Below are 18786 nucleotides of genomic sequence, written 5' to 3'. Positions count from 1 at the left end.
AAATGGTTTGGGCACATGGAGAGAATGAGTGAGGAAAGATTGACCAAGAGGATATATGTGTCGGAAGTGGAGGGAACGAGGAGAAGTGGGAGACCAAATTGGAGGTGGAAAGATGGAGTGAAAAAGATTTTGTGTCATCGGGGCCTGAACATGCAGGAGGGTGAAAGGAGGGCAAGGAATAGAGTGAATTGGATCGATGTGGTATACCGGGGTTGACGTGCTGTCAGTGGATTGAATCAGGGCATGTGAAGCGTCTGGGGTAAACCATGGAAAGCTGTGTAGGTATGTATATTTGTGTGTGTGAACGTGTATGTATATACATGTGTATGGGGGTGGGTTGGGCCATTTCTTTCGTCTGTTTCCTTGCGCTACCTCGCAAACGTGGGAGACAGCGACAAAGCAAAAAAATATATATATATATATATATATAAAAAAAATATATATATATATATATATATATTTTTTTTATACTATTCGCCATTTCCCGCGATAGCGAGGTAGCGTTAAGAGCAGAGGACTGGGCCTTTGAGGGAATATCCTCACCTGGCCCCCTTCTCTGTTCCTTCTTTTGGAAAATTAAAAAAAAACGAGAGGGGAGGATTTCCAGCCCCCCGCTCCCTTCCCTTTTAGTCGCCTTCTACGACACGCAGGGAATACATGGGAAGTATTCTTTCTCCCCTATCCCCAGGGATATAGAAGGCGACTAAAAGGGAAGGGAGCGGGGGGCTGGAAATCTTCCCCTCTCATTTTTTTTTTTCTTTTTTTTCCCAAAGGAAGGAACAGAGAAGGGGGCCAGGTGAGGATGTTTCCTCAGAGGCCCAGTCCTCTGTTCTTAACGCTAGCTTGCAGAGGCGGGAAATGGCGAATAGTATGAAAGAAAAGAAATATATATATATATATATATATGTATGTGTGTAGAAGGGTGAAAAGTATGCTCAGGACAGAGTAATCTGGAACAATGTAGCATACTGGGGACGACACACAACAAATGAAGTACAATTTCTCACTCAAATCTGACAACGCCTGTGCTGTATCAACAGTAAACAACAAATGACTCACTTTCAGGTCCTCTCATCCCTAAAAGACTGCATACTTGCCTCTCTCTCCAAGACTCTCACATTTACCTCCCTCACAATTCAATTCTATCCATCAACAAACCTAACAACCATGGTGACATTAAACACCCCTACCGCAAGCCAACCTTGGAAACATTCACTCTCCTCTCTTCTTACTTGTTCATATAACTTACACCTTCAATAAAAACTCCTCACTGCTTCTAGCAGCTTTCTTTCTACTCTGTATATTCTTACGACCTTCCACAGGACATTTCTATCGACCCCATCATATGCTTTCTCAAGGTTCATAAATGCTATGTACAAATCCATCTGTTTTGGAAAGTATTTCCTATTGCTTTGTAATCTACTATTTCCAAAGTCAATGAATCCATACTCAACTCCCGCATCCTTATATACCTTGGATCTCACATTCTTTTCCCTGACCATCAGTATAGCTTATGTAAGGTGAGACCCACCAGTGATAATCTTTCCTATCTTACTAATGTCTGGTCATCATCCCTTAAAGATTTTGGAGTTTTATATAGTTGCCCTTAACATATCCAAAGCTTCTGACAGGGTGTGGCATCAGGGTCTTATCTCTAAGCTGCCCCCTTTTTCTCACTTCACAAATCACCCAAACAAAAACACCCTACATGTGCCATTCTATCATCAAACACATTCAACAGGACTTCAAAAATTCTCAATTCATCTACTCACTTCATCACTATCTTTTACAGCTTCCCTTTTTGCTCCCTTCATCAATGTTCCCATTTGTTTTTCTTGTTTTCCACATATTGTTAACCTCCTTCCAAAGTATCTTATTCTTTCAAATGTTTACTGATGCAAACTCACCCCAAATCTCATTTGCCCTCTTTGTCAACTGCTGCACCTTCCTTCTGACCTCCTACTGCTTTATCTTATACATCCCCCATCATTTGCACTCCTTCCCTGTAAGCACTGTACAAATACCTCTCTTTCCTCTTTCACAAGCAACTTAACTTCATCTCACCACTCAAAACCCTTTCTAATTTGTCCACCACCTCCCTCTTGCATGCCACATGCATCTCTCACACATGCCAACAATGCTTCCCTACGTACCTCCCATTCCTAAACCCCCTTGCTTCATTCACTCTCACCTTTTGCCATTCTACACTCAATCTCTACTAGTACTCCTTCAACCAGGCCTCTTTTCCAATCTCATTTACAACTCTCTTCTCACAGCCAATGTTTCCTGTTTTCCAAAAACCAGTAAAAATTTTCACCATCTCCATACACACCGCATACTCACCCCTTTCTCCATTTACCTTCCACACCACCCTATCTTTAAACAAATCATACAAAATACGGTGGTATATCACAGAATCTTTCTTTCATATTTGTTCGCTATTTCCCACAATAGTGAGGTAGCACCAGGAACTGAAGGCCTCATTCACTCATGTCCATTCTGAGGCCGTCATGAGTAATGCACTGAAACCACAAACCCCTATCCACAACAGGGCCCCATATACCTTCCAGTTTCCTCTGGTTGCTTCATATGCACATATACCTTGTCTTCTTCCCTCAAGAACCTCTTCTATGGGGCTTCTGCAGCGTCAAGAAGTCAGTCACATCCACTGGGTGGGACCTAAGGTCATGAAGTGGGGTTATACTGTGTGAATACCTGTGGGGTGAGCACTGAGCAATTGAAGAATAAAAGCTGTCTTTAGGGTGTACTTTGAAAACAACTGTTCACCCACCCTTTGCTCTTACTAACATCTTTAGAGTAAGTAAAACCTTACAAAACTCCCCAGAAACAGACCCCTGACAATATATCAAACTTGCACACAAAATGCTTTGGCCTAACTGCAATCCAAATACATGCACATATTTTTAAACACTCCTGCTTACTTAACTAAATTCCAAACACTTAGAAACTTGCAAACACAGTACTAATCCTAAACCCCTCCAAACCATCCAACTCCCTATCCTTCCACCATCCTATATCACAGCAGTCCCCAGTATCAATACTCCTAGAAAAATCCATCCCCAACAGAATCAACCATAATATCTCACTCTTGTCCACAAAGCATGGCCTTCAATCCAATTACCCCATTACGATGCTGTGCACACACCTCAAAAAAACATCCCAGATAGCTTCAGCTGACAACACCTACTCATCTGAACAGCATTTGTGGGAAAAAAAAAAAAAAATCCTGCCTAACACGTCCTCACACAAAACAATACTTGACATCACCATCCACAGTAATGACAAAAAATGGTAAACCAATTTCATAGTAAGCAGTCTCATTATATCTGCATTTCCAAACTCAGTATCTCCTACTATTCAATATCTGTAACATTCAATGATCCATACTAAAGACTGCTGAAACATTTCATTGTGTAGAATATGAACATCTGTCTATCTCATACACAAGCAGATCTGCCCAAAAATAATATCATACACTCTTCTAAAACTAGTACAATTATTATTATAAGTAATAGCTACCAATATAATATCATGCTACTGGAATATCTGCACAACCATGGCTCAGAGATAAGCACCAAATTTTGAGTATTGTCATATTATTTAACTGATTATAAGACAATAGACGGCATAGACCTTGGAAGCTGTGGATAAATTAATCTTGATCAGTATCTATGACCATAACTTAAAAGGGTATTAAGGTAACTGTGTCAACTCAAGATGCAAAATTTCAAAGACATTCACAGAGAAAATTTTTACTGAGACTTTTAAGTAAACCTGATCAGTTCAATATCATATGTAAATTTCATGAGGATGAGTAAAGAGATCTCCATCCCATTTTGTAGCACATGGATGTATCAAAATATTGAAACATTTCAGGCAGTATGCACAAATTTGAACGTACAGAACAATATGATAGTTAACTGCATTTCACACAGCTAGTAAGTGTGGGCCAGTATCTTACATTTACTATTTTTTGACTAAAAATGTGAGAATAATTTGTGATATATAGGTCGCTGTGCCAAAGATTTTGTGATGCTACAACAGTTACCATATTTCACATGCATATAAACTGTTACAATATCAAGTGGCACTGATCATGTTTAACTACTTTCAGACACAGGCAGCTGTGTTAAAAACAGAACTAAGAAAAGACAGAATCTGTAACACTTCACCTAATGACTGTGAAAAATATATGCTATGATTTAAAAAAAAATAAATGCTGATCAGACACATCACAGCTGAAATGACAGATTACACAACTAGTCTTACTACATCACTCCAACAATAGGTCAGGCTTGTAGGCAAAATACACAAACTCTGAACATTTTCCTTATGTTCATTTATATACATATTCACAGATCAACATCTCAAATCCAATATGTAAGATAGCTTGTGAAAACTGATGAAACTGCAATCTAATCATGCATCTTCTATCATTTATTGATGCCTTGCTTTACATAAATGTTCAAACTTTTCCATCCCAAAATATTCAAACGTACTACTGGCATTTGAGATGTCTTACTATGAAGCTTTTGTATTTAGTAAGAAACAAACTAGGAACACATTTGTGACATGAGTGACATGTGACCCTGTAACCCTTATATTGTGAAGGTAAAGTTTCTGAAAGGATAAAGAAGCCTTTCGTAAAATTCAGATCTGACAGATATTATCAATTTACCAATAAAAGAAATCATATAAGATCAAGTACAAGTGAATGAGATTTATGCTGAACTCATATACCTATTAAAAACAAACAAACTAGAAACTGCTCCAAGACAAATCAACATGTTTTGATTAGATGAACCAAATGTTAATAATGCATATCCCTGTATAAAGCAATGACAATGGAAATTACAAGACATAGTCAACATGGATCAAGCTGACTGCCAAATTATATATACATATAAGTGAATTTCCATTCATTGAAATATGATATTCCAATTAAATAATTCATCTTACATGAAAAATGTTACTTCAAAGTAGAAAATTACTTGTTCAAGTCTACAAGTAATAAAAGATGTATAGTATACTTAAGCTTGAGATCAAGATTTGTGTCACGTTGAATTATGCAGGTAGCCAGCAAGTCTGCAATGAATGCACCTTCTGGTGGGGGATTTATTACAATTAACTTCATTTTCTATATCTAAGGTACTGCAATCAGCTGAAAATTGAAGAAAAAATATTTACCTGTACCATTACAAGTACTGTACGGTCATTAATAAATTGTGGGAACTTTCAAACTGTCTTTAGTATGTACAGATTAGAGAACCATTATACTATATACAACAATATCGCACCTCCAGACCCTGTCAACTGGGCAAATCTACACTAATTTCATTCTTCTTTTCACCAATATTCAAGAATAAATCTGAAAATCTGTGCTTAGCCCAAGAAACCTCCTTTGATATCTTCCAAAAACAACTGGCTTTCCTGGTGAGCTTGGTAAATTTCTTCTAGCCTTGGAGGGCATGACGGAGGTCACATAAACCTGGGCCTGAAGTGGTGCATAGGACTCCTCATCATGGCTGCTGCTGCTCCAGGTGGCATTCCTCGCCCCATCATCATCATCATACGTGGATCAACATTTCCATACATTTGCTGCCAAAGGAAAAAAATCCACATTTTGATTTAAAGTAATCTTTTATTTCAAGATAAAGATCCATGAAAATGAATTCTCAATAAAAAATCTAGACATTATTAGCACAAGAAACAGGACACTTCATAGTTTGGGAGCATGATCACAAATAAGTACAAAACCAAAATATATGAATAACATAAGAAAAAACTTTTGACTTCCTAAAAGAAAACCTCACCTGTTGTTGCAGCATACTAGGAGGCAGGTATCGAGGCATTTTCATGTTTGCATGTGCTCCACCATGTACTCCAGGTCCACCAGCACTGCCAGATGCCATTGCAGCCATAGCTGCCATAGCTGGACCTCCAAGGTTGCCCATACCTGCACGACTGCCAGGGCTGAGTGCTGCCATGTTAGGACTACCAGTTGGGAGGCCAGTGCTGGCATTCATGTTGTTGGGAATACCACCAGCTGGTGATCCACGTCCCATCATACCCATGTCACCATATATAGGAGATGGATTCTGTAAAACACGATTCTTTATAATCACAATTGTAGGAAAATAATTTCTCTGCATTACTACAAATAAACTTTCCTCACACCTTAGAAAGTGTCACTAAAGTGTCCTCAAAACAGAGTTAAGAGCAGATACAAAGAAAAATACTGTGTACATTAATATCAACAATAAAGGAGAGGTGACTACAAATTCCAGCTTTAACCCTGTGATGGTGAAGAAATAAAACACACATTTATCTTTCATTTTCATGACCACTCAAAAAATCATCACTTTCAAAGCCTTTCTGTAGACCATCTAATTTACTAATACAAAACTATAAAAAATGTAACTTTAAGAACTTTCATATGGCAAGTAAGAGTGCTGATGAACATTGGAAATCAAATCTGAAGTTCTATTTATATGTACTTTTTAATCTTATAGCCATTCAGACTGAGTAACAAAAGATATTCACTAGTAAAACATGATATCAAAGACAAGAATGAAACACAAACTGAATACAAAAACCAGAGGTTAACCCTTCCTAAAATGACCCCTTAAGGAACTAACTAATCATCTGCTGGGTTGTTATGAATCTCCCTGTCTGAGAACAAACTGCTTTGGATAGCTAACTGTTAACTAACCCTATCACCTTTGGATTGCTAGCGGTTAACTACCCCTACCCCTGTTGGATAACTTGTGGTTAATTACCCCTACCCCTTTTGGATAGTTAATGGTTAACTTCCCCTACCCCCTTTGGATAGCTAATGGTTAACTATCCCAACTCTCACTGGATATCTGTCTCAGGCATGAGTTTGTTCATCTTGCTGCAGACTACCAGACATATGAGAAAGGCATGTTATTTCCATAAAAAAATATACAAAAGGAATGGATGTATTGGTGGTAAACATAGCTCCTGAGCTTGCAAACAAGCACATAAACAAAAATGAGGTACAACTATCCAGAGGTTGCATGGCTACTTGATCAGATGACAGAAGTAATCTAATGAGAAGTATTTCAACAAACAGCTCTTGCTAATTATCTGTAAAAAGATGCAGAATTGCTAAATGGACATAATGAAATACGAGCGAGAATGCAGTAATCTGTCAGTAGATGAGTAACATCAACTGGGCTACAGCCACATCATGTTATCCAAAATTTCAACAGGACTATTGCCACGTTGTAAATAATACAAAATTCAAACTGGGCATATCAATTATTCATATATAACAATTCTTTAACAGAGATCACAAATTTGCCTGTTCTTAAAAAATCTTAAAATTTCACAGTTAGTTTACTTAATGCAAAAGGCATGACTTTCTAAATCAGAAATCTTTCCTTTGCAATCACAATAGCTCCAAACAGAGATTCTGTCTCAAGAAATTTCATTCAAATATATAAATATACGTGTCGTAGAAGGCGACTAAAGGAAACGGGAGCAGGGGGCGAGAAACCCTCCCCTCCTTGTATTTTAACTTTCTAAAAGGGGAAACAGAAGAAGGAGTCACGTGGGGAGTGCTCATCCTCCTCAAAGGCTCAGATTGGGGTGTCTAAATGTGTGTGGATGTAACCAAGATGAGAAAAAAGGAGAGATAAGTAGTATGTTTGAGGAAAGGAACCTGGATGTTTTGGCTCTGAGTGAAACGAAGCTCAAGGGTAAAGGGGAAGAGTGGTTTGGGAATGTCTTGGGAGTAAAGTCAGGGGTTAGTGAGAGGACAAGAGCAAGGGAAGGAGTAGGATTACTCCTGAAACAGGAGTGGTGGTAGTATGTGATAGAGTGTAAGAAAGTAAACTCTAGACTGATATGGGTAAAACTGAAAGTGGATGGAGAGAGATGGGTGATTATTGGTGTAAATGCACCTGGGCATGAGAAGAAAGATCATGAGAGGCAAGTGTTTTGGGAGAAGCTGAGTGAATGTGTTAGTAGTTTTGATGCACGAGACCGGGTTATAGTACTATAGATGGGTGATTTGAATGTAAAGGTGAGTAATGTGAAAGTTGAGGGAATAATTGGTGTACATGGGGTGTTCAGTGTTGTAAATGGAAATGGTGGAGAGCTTGTAGATTTATGTGCTGAAAAAGGACTGGTGATTGGGAATACCTGATTTAAAAAGAGAGATATACATAAGTATACATACGTAAGGAGAGATGGCCAGAGAGCGTCATTGGATTACATGTTAATTGATAGGCGCGTGAAAGAGAGACTTTTGAATGTTAATGTGCTGAGAGGTGCAACTGGAGGAATGTCTGATCATTATCTTGTGGAGGAGAAGGTGAAGATTTGTAGAGGTTTTCAGAAAAGAAGAGAGTATGTTGGGGTGAAAAGAGTGGTGAGAGTAAGTGAGCTTGGGAAGGAGACTTATGTGAGGAAGTACCAGGAGAGACTGAGTACAGAATGGAAAAGGTGAGAACAAACGACGTAAGGGGAGTGGGGAAGGAATGGGACGTATTTAGGGAAGCAATGATGGCTTGCGCAAAAGATGCTTGTGGCATGAGAAGCGTGGGAGGTGGGCAGATTAGAAAGGGTAGTGAGTGGTGGGATGAAGAAGTAAGATTATTAGTGAAAAAGAGTGAGGCATTTGGATGATTTTTGCATGGAAATAATGCAAATGAGTGGGAGATGTATAAAAGAAAGGGGCAGGAGGTCAAGAGAAAGGTGCAAGAGGTGAAAAAGGGGGCAAATGAGAGTTGGGGTGACAGAGTATCATTAAATTATAGGGAGAATAAAAAGATGTTTTGGAAGGAGGCAAATAAAGTGCATAAAACAAGGGAATAAATGGGAACTTCAGTGAAGGGGGCTAATGGGGAGGTGATAACAAGTAGTGGTGCTGTGAGAAGGAGAATGAATGAGTATTTTGAAGGTTTGTTGAATGTGTGTGATGATAGAGTGGCAGATATAGAGGGTTTTGGTCAAGGTGGTGTGCAAAGTGAGAGGGTTAGGGAAAATGATTTGGTAAACAGAGAAGAGGTAGTAAAAGCTTTGCAGAATATGAAAGCCAGCAAGGCAGCAGGCTTGGATGGTATTGCAGTGGAGTTTATTAAAAAAGAGGGTAACAGTATTGTTGACTGGTTGGTAAGGTTATTTAATGTATGTATGACTCATGGTGAGGTGCCTGAGGATTGGCGAAATGCTTGCACAATGCCATTGTACAGAGGCAAAGAGGATAAAAGTGAGTGCTCAAATTACAAAGGTATAAGTTTGTTAAGCATTCCTAGGAAATCATATGGGAGGGTATAGATTGAGAGGGTGAAGGCATGTAAAGAGCATCAGACTGGGGAAGAGCAGTGTGGTTTCAGAAGTGGTAGAGGATGTGTGGATCAGGTGTTTGCTTTGAAGAATATATGTGAGAAATACTTAGAAAAGCAAATGGATTTGTATGTAGCATTTATGGATCTGGAGAAGGCATATGATAGAGTTGATAGAGATGCTCTGTGGAAGGTATTAAGAGTATAAGGTATGGGAGGCAAGTTGTTAGAAGCAGTGAAAAGTTTTTATCAAGGATGTAAGGCATGTGTACGTGTAGGAAAAGAGGAAAGTTATTGGTTCTCAGTGAATGTAGGTTTGCGGCAGGAGTGTGTGATGTCTCCATGGTTGTTTAATTTGTTTATGGATGGGGTTGTTAGGGAGGTGAATGCAAGAGTTTTGGAAAGAGGGGCAAGTATGCAGTCTGTTGTGGATGAAAGAGCTTGGGAAGTGAGTCAGTTGTTGTTCGCTGATGACACAGTGCTGGTGGCTGTTTCATGTGAGAAACTGCAGAAGCTGGTGACTGAGTTTGGTAAAGTGTGTGAAAGAATAAAGCTGAGAGTAAATGTGAATAAGATCAAGGTTATTAGGTACAGTAGGGTTGAGGGACAAGTCAATTGGGAGGTAAGTTTGAATGGAGAAAAACTGGAGGAAGTAAAGTGTTTTAGATATCTGGGAGTGGATCTGGCAGCAGATGAAACCATGGAAGCGGAAGTGAATCATAGGCTGGGGGAGGGGGCGAAAGTTCTGGGAGTGTTGAAGAATGTGTGGAAGTCGAGAACATTATCTCGGAAAGCAAAAATGGGTATGTTTGAAGGAATAGTGGTTCCAACAATGTTATATGGTTGTGAGGTGTGGGCTATAGATAGAGTTGTGTGGTGAAGGGTGGATGTATTGGAAATGAGATGCTTGAGGACAATATGTGGTGTGAGGTGGTTTGATCAAGTAAGTAATGAAAGGGTAAGAGAGATGTTTGGTAATAAAAAGAGTGTGGTTGAGAGAGCAGAAGAGGGTGTTTTGAAATGGTTTGCTCACATGGATAGAATGAGAGAGGAAAGATTGACAAAGAGGATATATGTGTCAGAGGTGGAGGGAACAAGGAGAAGTGGGAGACCAAATTGGAGGTGGAAAGATGGAGTGAAAAAGATTTTGAGTGATCAGGGCCTGAACATGCAGGAGGGTGAAAGGCATGCAAGGAATAGAGTGAATTGGAACAATGTGGTATACCGGGGTCGACGTGCTGTCAATGGATTGATCCAGGGCATGTGAAGTGTCTGGGGTAAACCATGGAAAGTTTTGTGAGGCCTGGATGTGGAAAGGGAACTGTGGTTCCAGTGCATTACACATGACAGCTAGAGACTGAGTGTGAATGAATGTGGCCTTTGTTGTCTTTTTCTAGTGCTACCTCGCACGCATGCAGGGGAGGGGGTTGTCATTTCATGTGTGGCGTGGTGGCGACGGGAATGAAGAAGGGCAGGAAGTATGAATTATGTACGTGTATATATGTATGTGTCTGTGTGTGTATATATATGAGTACATTGAGATGTATAGGTATGTATATTTGCGTGTGTGGACGTGTATGAATATACATGTGTATGGGGGTGGGTTGAGCCATTTCTTTCGTCTGTTTCCTTGCGCTACCTCGCAAACACGGGAGACAGCGACAAAAAAATACATATATATATATATATATATATATATATATATATATATATATATATATATATATATATATGTATAAGTTGAAAAGTACAGGTATGTATATGTGCGTGTGGACGTGTATGTATATACATGTGTATTTGGGTGGGTTAGGCCATTCTTTCGTCTGTTTCCTTGCACTACCTCGCTAATGCGGGAGACAGCAACAAAGTGTAATAACATAAAAAATATAAATATTTACATATATATATATATATATATATATATATATATATATATATATATATATATATATATATATATATGGGGGAAATATCGACCTCTCACAGGTCTAACAACTGTCATACGAGATTTTACAAAATACAATCACATCACTGATGAGAAAATTACAAACTACTGCAAAAGCCACTTCAAACCCTGAAATCTGAAAGTCATTCAGAAACTCAAAAATTTTCAAAACTATCGCATATATTCAAATATCATAAATCTACAAGATTTCTAAATGAACTTATGGTATCAATAGAAAAAATAGAACTTTTAGTTCAAGTCCAAAGAAACCAAATGGGTAGATGTAATCTTTGTGAATATGGATGCCATATTACCTGTTCTCCTACAAGAGAGAGGGTCTTCAAAAAATTACATAAATTATTTCCTCTCTGAGATAGTAGAAAAAAATCAAATATGTAAAAGCAAAGTATAGAACAATTAAAACTTTCTTGCTTAACCATTTCAAAAAATTTAAATACCAGGTGAAAGAGGAAATGAAAGAAATGGACCAAGTAAAATCTATCAATGCCAGTCCAGAAATAGAGCTACTACAGCTAAAGTTCATGGCTCCAGGAATGGATAAACAAACAAGTGACTATGTCTCTGGCTGCAAAAAATTCTACCAGCAAAGGGCTCCAATTATTCCTGGAAAAGGAATAAAAGAACAAATATGTCAAACTCTTTAGAATGACAAACCTCTTTTCTTCTAAAGAGCAAAGGCAAAAGCTAATTCATTACATAAATATATAAATAAAATAAAAATTTCTGAAGTCTGCAAAACCTCCAATGTTTATGCGTGCTGCAAAATGTTTAAAACTGGAGCAACGTGCAAAACTTGTAGAACCAAGTTTCCTTAAGATAAAGATTACTTATGAGTAACCAGTGTTTATCCACTTGTCAATACCCCATCAATTTAACAATCAAAAAAGGAAAATTTAAGATCTACTATCAGAAGAAATACAGCAAAAATCTCCTTCCATTCAATAGCAATACATAGCTAATTAACTATACCTCTGATGCCTGTTCCCTCTGGAAACAATCTCATAGGGGTAGCAATGGCAAGAATCTCCATAACTGGTGAACTCTAGTGCCACTTTTCAGCCTTAGTGCCCCATCCTCAACAGGCCATTAGCAGAGGGCAACTCCAGCTCAGTGTTCTCAGAGCTTGTACCTAATGTTCCTACCGACTACTTCTGTTTAACCTGTTACCTGATGTTCCAACCTATTACTTCTACTTAATGCTCCCACATAATGTTCTAACCAATTACTTCTACCTAATGCTCCTACATAATGTTCCTACCAACTACTTTTCCCTAATGTTTCGATGTAATGCTCCTGTCTAATACTCCTACTTACAACTTTTCTCTAATGCTCCTACTGTTTTGTCAAAAGGCAATGTTAGCACATAGTGCTGACTGCAGGAAAATCTCTTTGATAATGTAAATGAAGAGTAACAGCAGTAAAATAAAAATTGATCTTCTTATGCATTTTCAACTATAAATGCAGCACACTGGGACCACTTTAACTGCATATCAATACCATGATTGGGACCACATCAACTGTATATCAATATTATGACTGGGGCCAAATCAACTGCATATCAATATTATGATTGGGACCACATCAACTGCATATCATTATCATGATTGGGACCACATCAACTGCATATCAATATTATGATTGGGAACACACCAACTGGATATCAATATTATGACTGGGACTACAACTGCATATCAATATCATGATTGGGACCACATTAACTGTATATCAATATTATAATTGGGACCACATCAACTGCATATTAATATTATGATTGGGATCACATCAACTGCATATCAATATCACATATACATTAGGCTTATACAGGCATTTTTATAGTCACCTTCATGAGGTGGGGTGTTGAAGGCCCATCAAAGAGGGTATCAGAATAATGAAAGTACAAAGATAAACAATATATGTCATATGGTACTGCAAATAAAAGTTGAAGCAAACATGATTCTAAATATGAAATTTATATACAATGAAAAACAGCATATCAATTCATATGATTATGGGATAAACAAGATCCCAAATCCCCTTTCCAGAACTATGTTTCTTGAACACACTGGTACACTAAGTGCAATTTTCATGCTATTCCCCTGTCAAGTAAATCATATCATTTGGATATTATGTGCTGTATTCCTAATATCTCCTGAGAAGTTGTGTAAAGTGTACTCTATCAGCATCATTGGCCAAGAAATTATTTTCAGTGAAAATGCTAAATAATTCCTCTCAAACGAAATAAAGCATCTATTCTTTTTCCATAACCCTCAAAGTAAAAAGGTTGCAAACCATTTCTTTTGAAATGTTAAACAGTGATGTATTAAACACTTCACAGCAAACCATTCATGATAACACACAAGCAAACTCTTTCATGGGATATAAATATCCTCTACAACAGACCATTCATGATGAGGTTCATGAGGACCCTGTAACAGTACATGAATAGACCTCTCCTCAGGCCGACAGTGATGAAGCCCACATTGCATCCATTCTTTTTGCATAACCCTCGAGGTAAAAAGGTTACAAACCATTTCTTATGTAATGTTAGATAGTAATGTATGAATACACTTCCTAAGAAACCATTCATGATGACACACAAGCAAGCTCTTTAATGGGATAAAAATATCCTCTACAATAGACTGTACGTGATCAGGTTCATGTAGACCCTGTAATGGGTTAAGAAAAAACCTACAACAGAAAATTAGTAATAAGATCTATGCAGACCCTAAGACATAATGTGCATATCTTTAATGATGACTATTACAAAACAAAGTTGAAAACATTCTCCAAGGCACCGTACCTATTGCATTTTAATCAAAGCTCAGATATTCTTCCATACTTTATATAAATAGATATCTTTAATTGGAGGCCCCAGTCACAGACAAATTCCATATCACAGATAGGTATCAACTGAAATATGGAGAGGTTAATGAAAGGGAAAAAGAAGACACAAAGGAAAGCATTTACAAATTCTGAAGGAAGTGAAAAACCTACCATTTAAAAAGGTGCCAGGTCATAGTTTTTAGAAAAGACATGAGAGAATAATGAGTTCCAAAGCTTCTAGGTGCGGGGAAAGAAACTGTTATCAAAATGGCCCATCCTTGGGTTGCTAGTGAACACACAATAATCATCAAATGCAGCACCTTGCCCAGTACTGTGAGGTCTAGCTAGTGGTTGGGACCACACAAACAGCCAGCTGTCAGGAGCAAACACTGAGGTAATACCAACAGAAGAAGGAAAGTAAACCAACACTGCAGAGTACGGCAAGTGGGTCATGTTCTGAGGTTAGCTTGGGATGGCTGATAAGTTGGATTGCCTTTAACTCAACTCTGCTCAGTAAGGTTGCATAGCTAAAACCAGATGTGAAAGCAGTAATCCACGCAAGGATGGAGCAATGCTTTGTATGAACAAAGCAAATGTTTGGAAGATGAGATTTCAATGCCTAAACAATACTCCTCGTTTCCTTTGAGGCATACGTAACTATCTCCACAATGAGGAGTTTCTAAGATAGAATGGACGTTACAGTAATGCCAAGTATGTTCACTGAGTTAAGAGGTGGAATTACAGAACCGTTGAAAGAGAGAAGAAAGTTGTGAGGAACTTTGATAGAGAGATGGGCATACACTGGGTCTTGGAAGCATTAAACAATCAGATTTTATCTATTCCACCGAAGTAACCTGTTCAAGTCTGAGTTTACTGAAGCAGTTGTGTTGAGACTGAATACAAACAGAGTGAGAAAAGGAGCAGAACTAAAGGATGTTGAGGAAAAGAGTGTTGAATCATCAACATGCAAGTGCATTTGTAAAAGAAGACCATTGTTAAAAAGAATAAAAAGAGCAGGAGACAGGCCAAAATCTTGAGGGATACCACTGTTGATGGAGAAAGGGGAAGAGGCTGAGCCATCAATAACCATGGAGACAGAGGGATGGAAGCCTAAACATGGGAGCTTAGGAATGAGACCCAGATGCCAAACCATGTCAAAAGCTTTGGATATATCAAGGGCAACTACAAATGGATTCCTAGCATCTTTCAGGGATGACGACCAGACATCAGTAAAATGGGAAAGAGTATCAACATTGGATCTTGCCTTGGGAAAGCCATTGTGGTAATCAGAAAGGAGATTCTGAGGTTCAAGATGTCTGACTTTAGAAATGGTTGATGTAAAAGCAACAGGACAATAGTTAAAGGAGTAAGAATGGTCACATTTCTTAGGGATGGGATGTATCAAGACATACTTAACTGCCCTTCCTGCTATGGCAAGGTGGCATCAGAGACAAATGAACAATTGCCTCATCTGTATACATTCAATCTGTATGTGACCTGTATAATATACCAAATCAGAGCCTAGCCTCCACTATCAATTCCTACAGTCTACTCTATGGTTTACCCTGACTTCATTTGGGCCTTGTTTAACCTAACAACAGCATATCATACCACCACAGAGCATATCAATCCAACTAATTCTATCCAATGCACACTTCACACCCTACTAAATCTTCAAGCCCTAACACTCTAAAGCCTCTTTAACATCATTCTTTCTGGACATTTGAAAAAGCATTCGACAAAGTCCCCCACATTAAACTGATGCATAAAATTCAGACCCTGAGGATTACTGGATGTATGGGAAACTGGATTGAAGCATGGTTTCGTGACAGGAGGCAAAGAGCTGCAATGAACTGTGAACCACGACCATGGTCACCCTTCATTAGTGGAGTCTCCCAAGGATCCCTATAACTGACAAAGATAGCCAAAGATTACAAAAGGATCTAGATCAAATCAATGAATGTCCTAGAAACTCGCAAATGTCATTTAACATCAATAAATGTCAGCTGTGATAAGTATGAAATGTCAACAGAAAATCTGATTATGTACTGATGGGTTACAAGATAGACACCCCTTGTGTGAAGGATTTAGAGGTTACTGTCTCCAACAACTTCAAATTCTCCCAGCATTTGTAATGAAGCTGACAAGAAAGCAAATAGAATGGTGGGATTTATTAACAAAAACACTACATATATAAGGAAGGACGTGATATTGCTCCTATACTTAAGCCTAGACCCTACCTTATGTCAGCAGTATAGTTCTAGGCCCACTCTTAAGCAAAGTTATACTACACTGGAAGCTGTGCTACGAAGAGCAACTAAAATGATTCCTTCCTTGTGTAAAGAACCATAAGAGGACAGATTGTGAGAAATACTCTCGTTCTTTCTCTCTCTAAGTGACAGGCACCCTGCAAGACATATTATTAGAACATTTGAAAACATTTATAGTTTTCAAAAGTCAATATAATTTTTTTCTAGTTATGCCAGCACTACCGAAAGGAAACAGACTAAAACTTTGCAGGTCACCGAGTCAATCTGGACTGTGCAAAATATTTCTTCACCATTATTGACACCTGGAATAAGCTCTCACAACAAGATGTCTAACACTCATAACATCTTAAAAATTATGCTTGATCATCACCTGTCACTCTCCGGTTCTGAATAATTCATTCAATCAATCATCATAATGTAGTGGTATATTATGCTACTTTTTCAACCACCATGCAGAGGTAATGTAGCAACATTGATTAACCCATGACATGCACTTACAAGGGAGGAAGAAAAAATTATTGTATCATCCTTCCATATCAGGAGTAATACAGATATAGTAAATCAAGAGGCAGTTGCTCAAGTCTACCTCACTATTGTCTTTTCAACAAAAAGTGAAGGAATGCATGACAAATTCACATTCACTGCACCTTATGACTTTCCTACAAAAATTTCCTTCAGTCATATCAATCCTTCAAGGTATTTTTCAACTTGTTTTCCACCCAGCACATTGCCAGAGGGAGTGGATAGAGCTTTACTTTGTTATCCTTTTCTTCCACTGTTTTTTAAGGACTGCATTTTTTTTGTAGTATCAAGGCCAAACTATCTTGCTTGGTTGGACCTTGGGTCTGTGTATCTTTGTAACTCCCTATCTCTTGTTCCCTCCACTTCAAACACATTGATCCTATACGTCAGTCAGTCTATGCTCATCATTTCCTTGAGCATGAACCTTTAGTAATAGTAATTCTGGTTGGCCCTCTAAATCTGACTGCTCTTACTGCCTCATCCATCTCTTACACTCTAAATCTTTACACGAACAACCTCCCTCACACCACATAAATCAATTCTAAGGCATTTCTTTTTGAATACATCACCCTTTTCCTTTTGTTGTGTTCAGAACCCAAGACTCATAAAACACCACTGGAACTACTATACCTTCAAAGATACCCATCTATGCCCTTCAAGATACTAACCTATTCCATATGCTCCTTCCATCCTCTAACACACTTCATTCCCCTTAGTCATATCCACTCCTAGGTACCTCAACTATCTTCAAGTCCTACACATTCAAACCATCCTGTTTCATTCATCAGCTGCACTTCATTAGTTTACTTTTGTTCTCATTTAATCTCAACTTCCTCTTTCCAAACAATCTCACAAACTCTCTCATCTGCTTTTGGAATTTCTTTCTGAAGCAGTTCATCACCAATACCATGCTGTAATCTGCAAACAGCAACTGATTCATCTCTCATGCCCACCTACCCCTAGCATTCTGGAGACAAGCCAGTGGCCCCAAGATCCTTACATTCACCTCTTTTGCCACTTCATCCAAGAACAGACAAGGTGGCACCCATGGTACTTTCATGTATCCTTGAAAAAACCCAACTTCTTCAGAAACCACACATCCTCTGCCCCTCCTCCTCACACACATGCCTTATTCACCCAGTAAAAAATACTCACTGCATTCAGTAACTTTCCATTTACCCTATCAATTCTTAGCATCTCGCCACACAGCATCTGCCAACCCTATCTTATGCTTTCTTCAGATCCATGAATCCCACAAGGTATTTCTAACACACATCCTTCAAGGCACACACCTATTCAAAAGTTAATATAATTTTTTTTATAGTTATGCCAGCACTACCAAAAGGAAACAGACTAAAACTTTGCAGGTCACTGAGTCAATCTGGACTGTGCAAAATATTTCTTCACCAGATGCTTTGTGCATGCCAGCAGCCTCTCAATCAACCACTTTCCTAAAACACTTACAAGGTATGGACAACAAACTTGTACCTCTGTAAATAAAATGTTCATTTTTGTCCTCTTTGCCTTTACATATGCATTTGGCTATTCCTTAAGCCATACAAACATGAAACAAGAGGAATCCCATCCACTCCAGCCAAATTCCCATACTTCATCTGGTGCAAGCTTTCACCTCCTCCTCTCCTTTTACATTACCATCAATTATGACTCTAACTCTGTATGGAACATTATCCCAATCAAACTACATCCACCTCCTTATCATCTTACACATCAGAATACTCACTCCACATCTTTTTCAAATCATCATCTGCTCTCCTCACTGTCACTTCATCTGTTCCCTTGTTCTCTTCAGACTAGTTACACCCATGCAAAACATTTTCTTAGTATCTAGTTCTCTGATATTCTCTCACTG

The 18786-nt window shown here is 38.4% G+C and overlaps 1 protein-coding gene across 1 annotated transcript in view; it reads right to left on the bottom strand.

Moving 5' to 3' along the window:
* Nucleotides 1-1349: 1349 nt before the first annotated feature.
* Nucleotides 1350-18786, bottom strand: part of Zmynd8 (Zinc finger MYND-type containing 8) — a 427013-nt gene continuing 409576 nt past the window's right edge. The window contains exons 14-15 of the mRNA XM_071675764.1: nt 5835-6119; nt 1350-5619 (exon numbers count right to left, since the gene is read on the bottom strand). Coding sequence (XP_071531865.1) covers nt 5500-5619; nt 5835-6119 — 405 coding nt within the window. The 3' untranslated portion in view covers nt 1350-5499. The remainder of the gene's footprint in view (nt 5620-5834; nt 6120-18786) is intronic.

This window comes from Panulirus ornatus, chromosome 21 (assembly GCF_036320965.1).
Source record: "Panulirus ornatus isolate Po-2019 chromosome 21, ASM3632096v1, whole genome shotgun sequence".
In the NCBI taxonomy this organism is placed as follows: Eukaryota; Metazoa; Arthropoda; class Malacostraca; order Decapoda; family Palinuridae; genus Panulirus; species Panulirus ornatus.
This window is presented reverse-complemented; position numbering and strand designations above follow the sequence as displayed.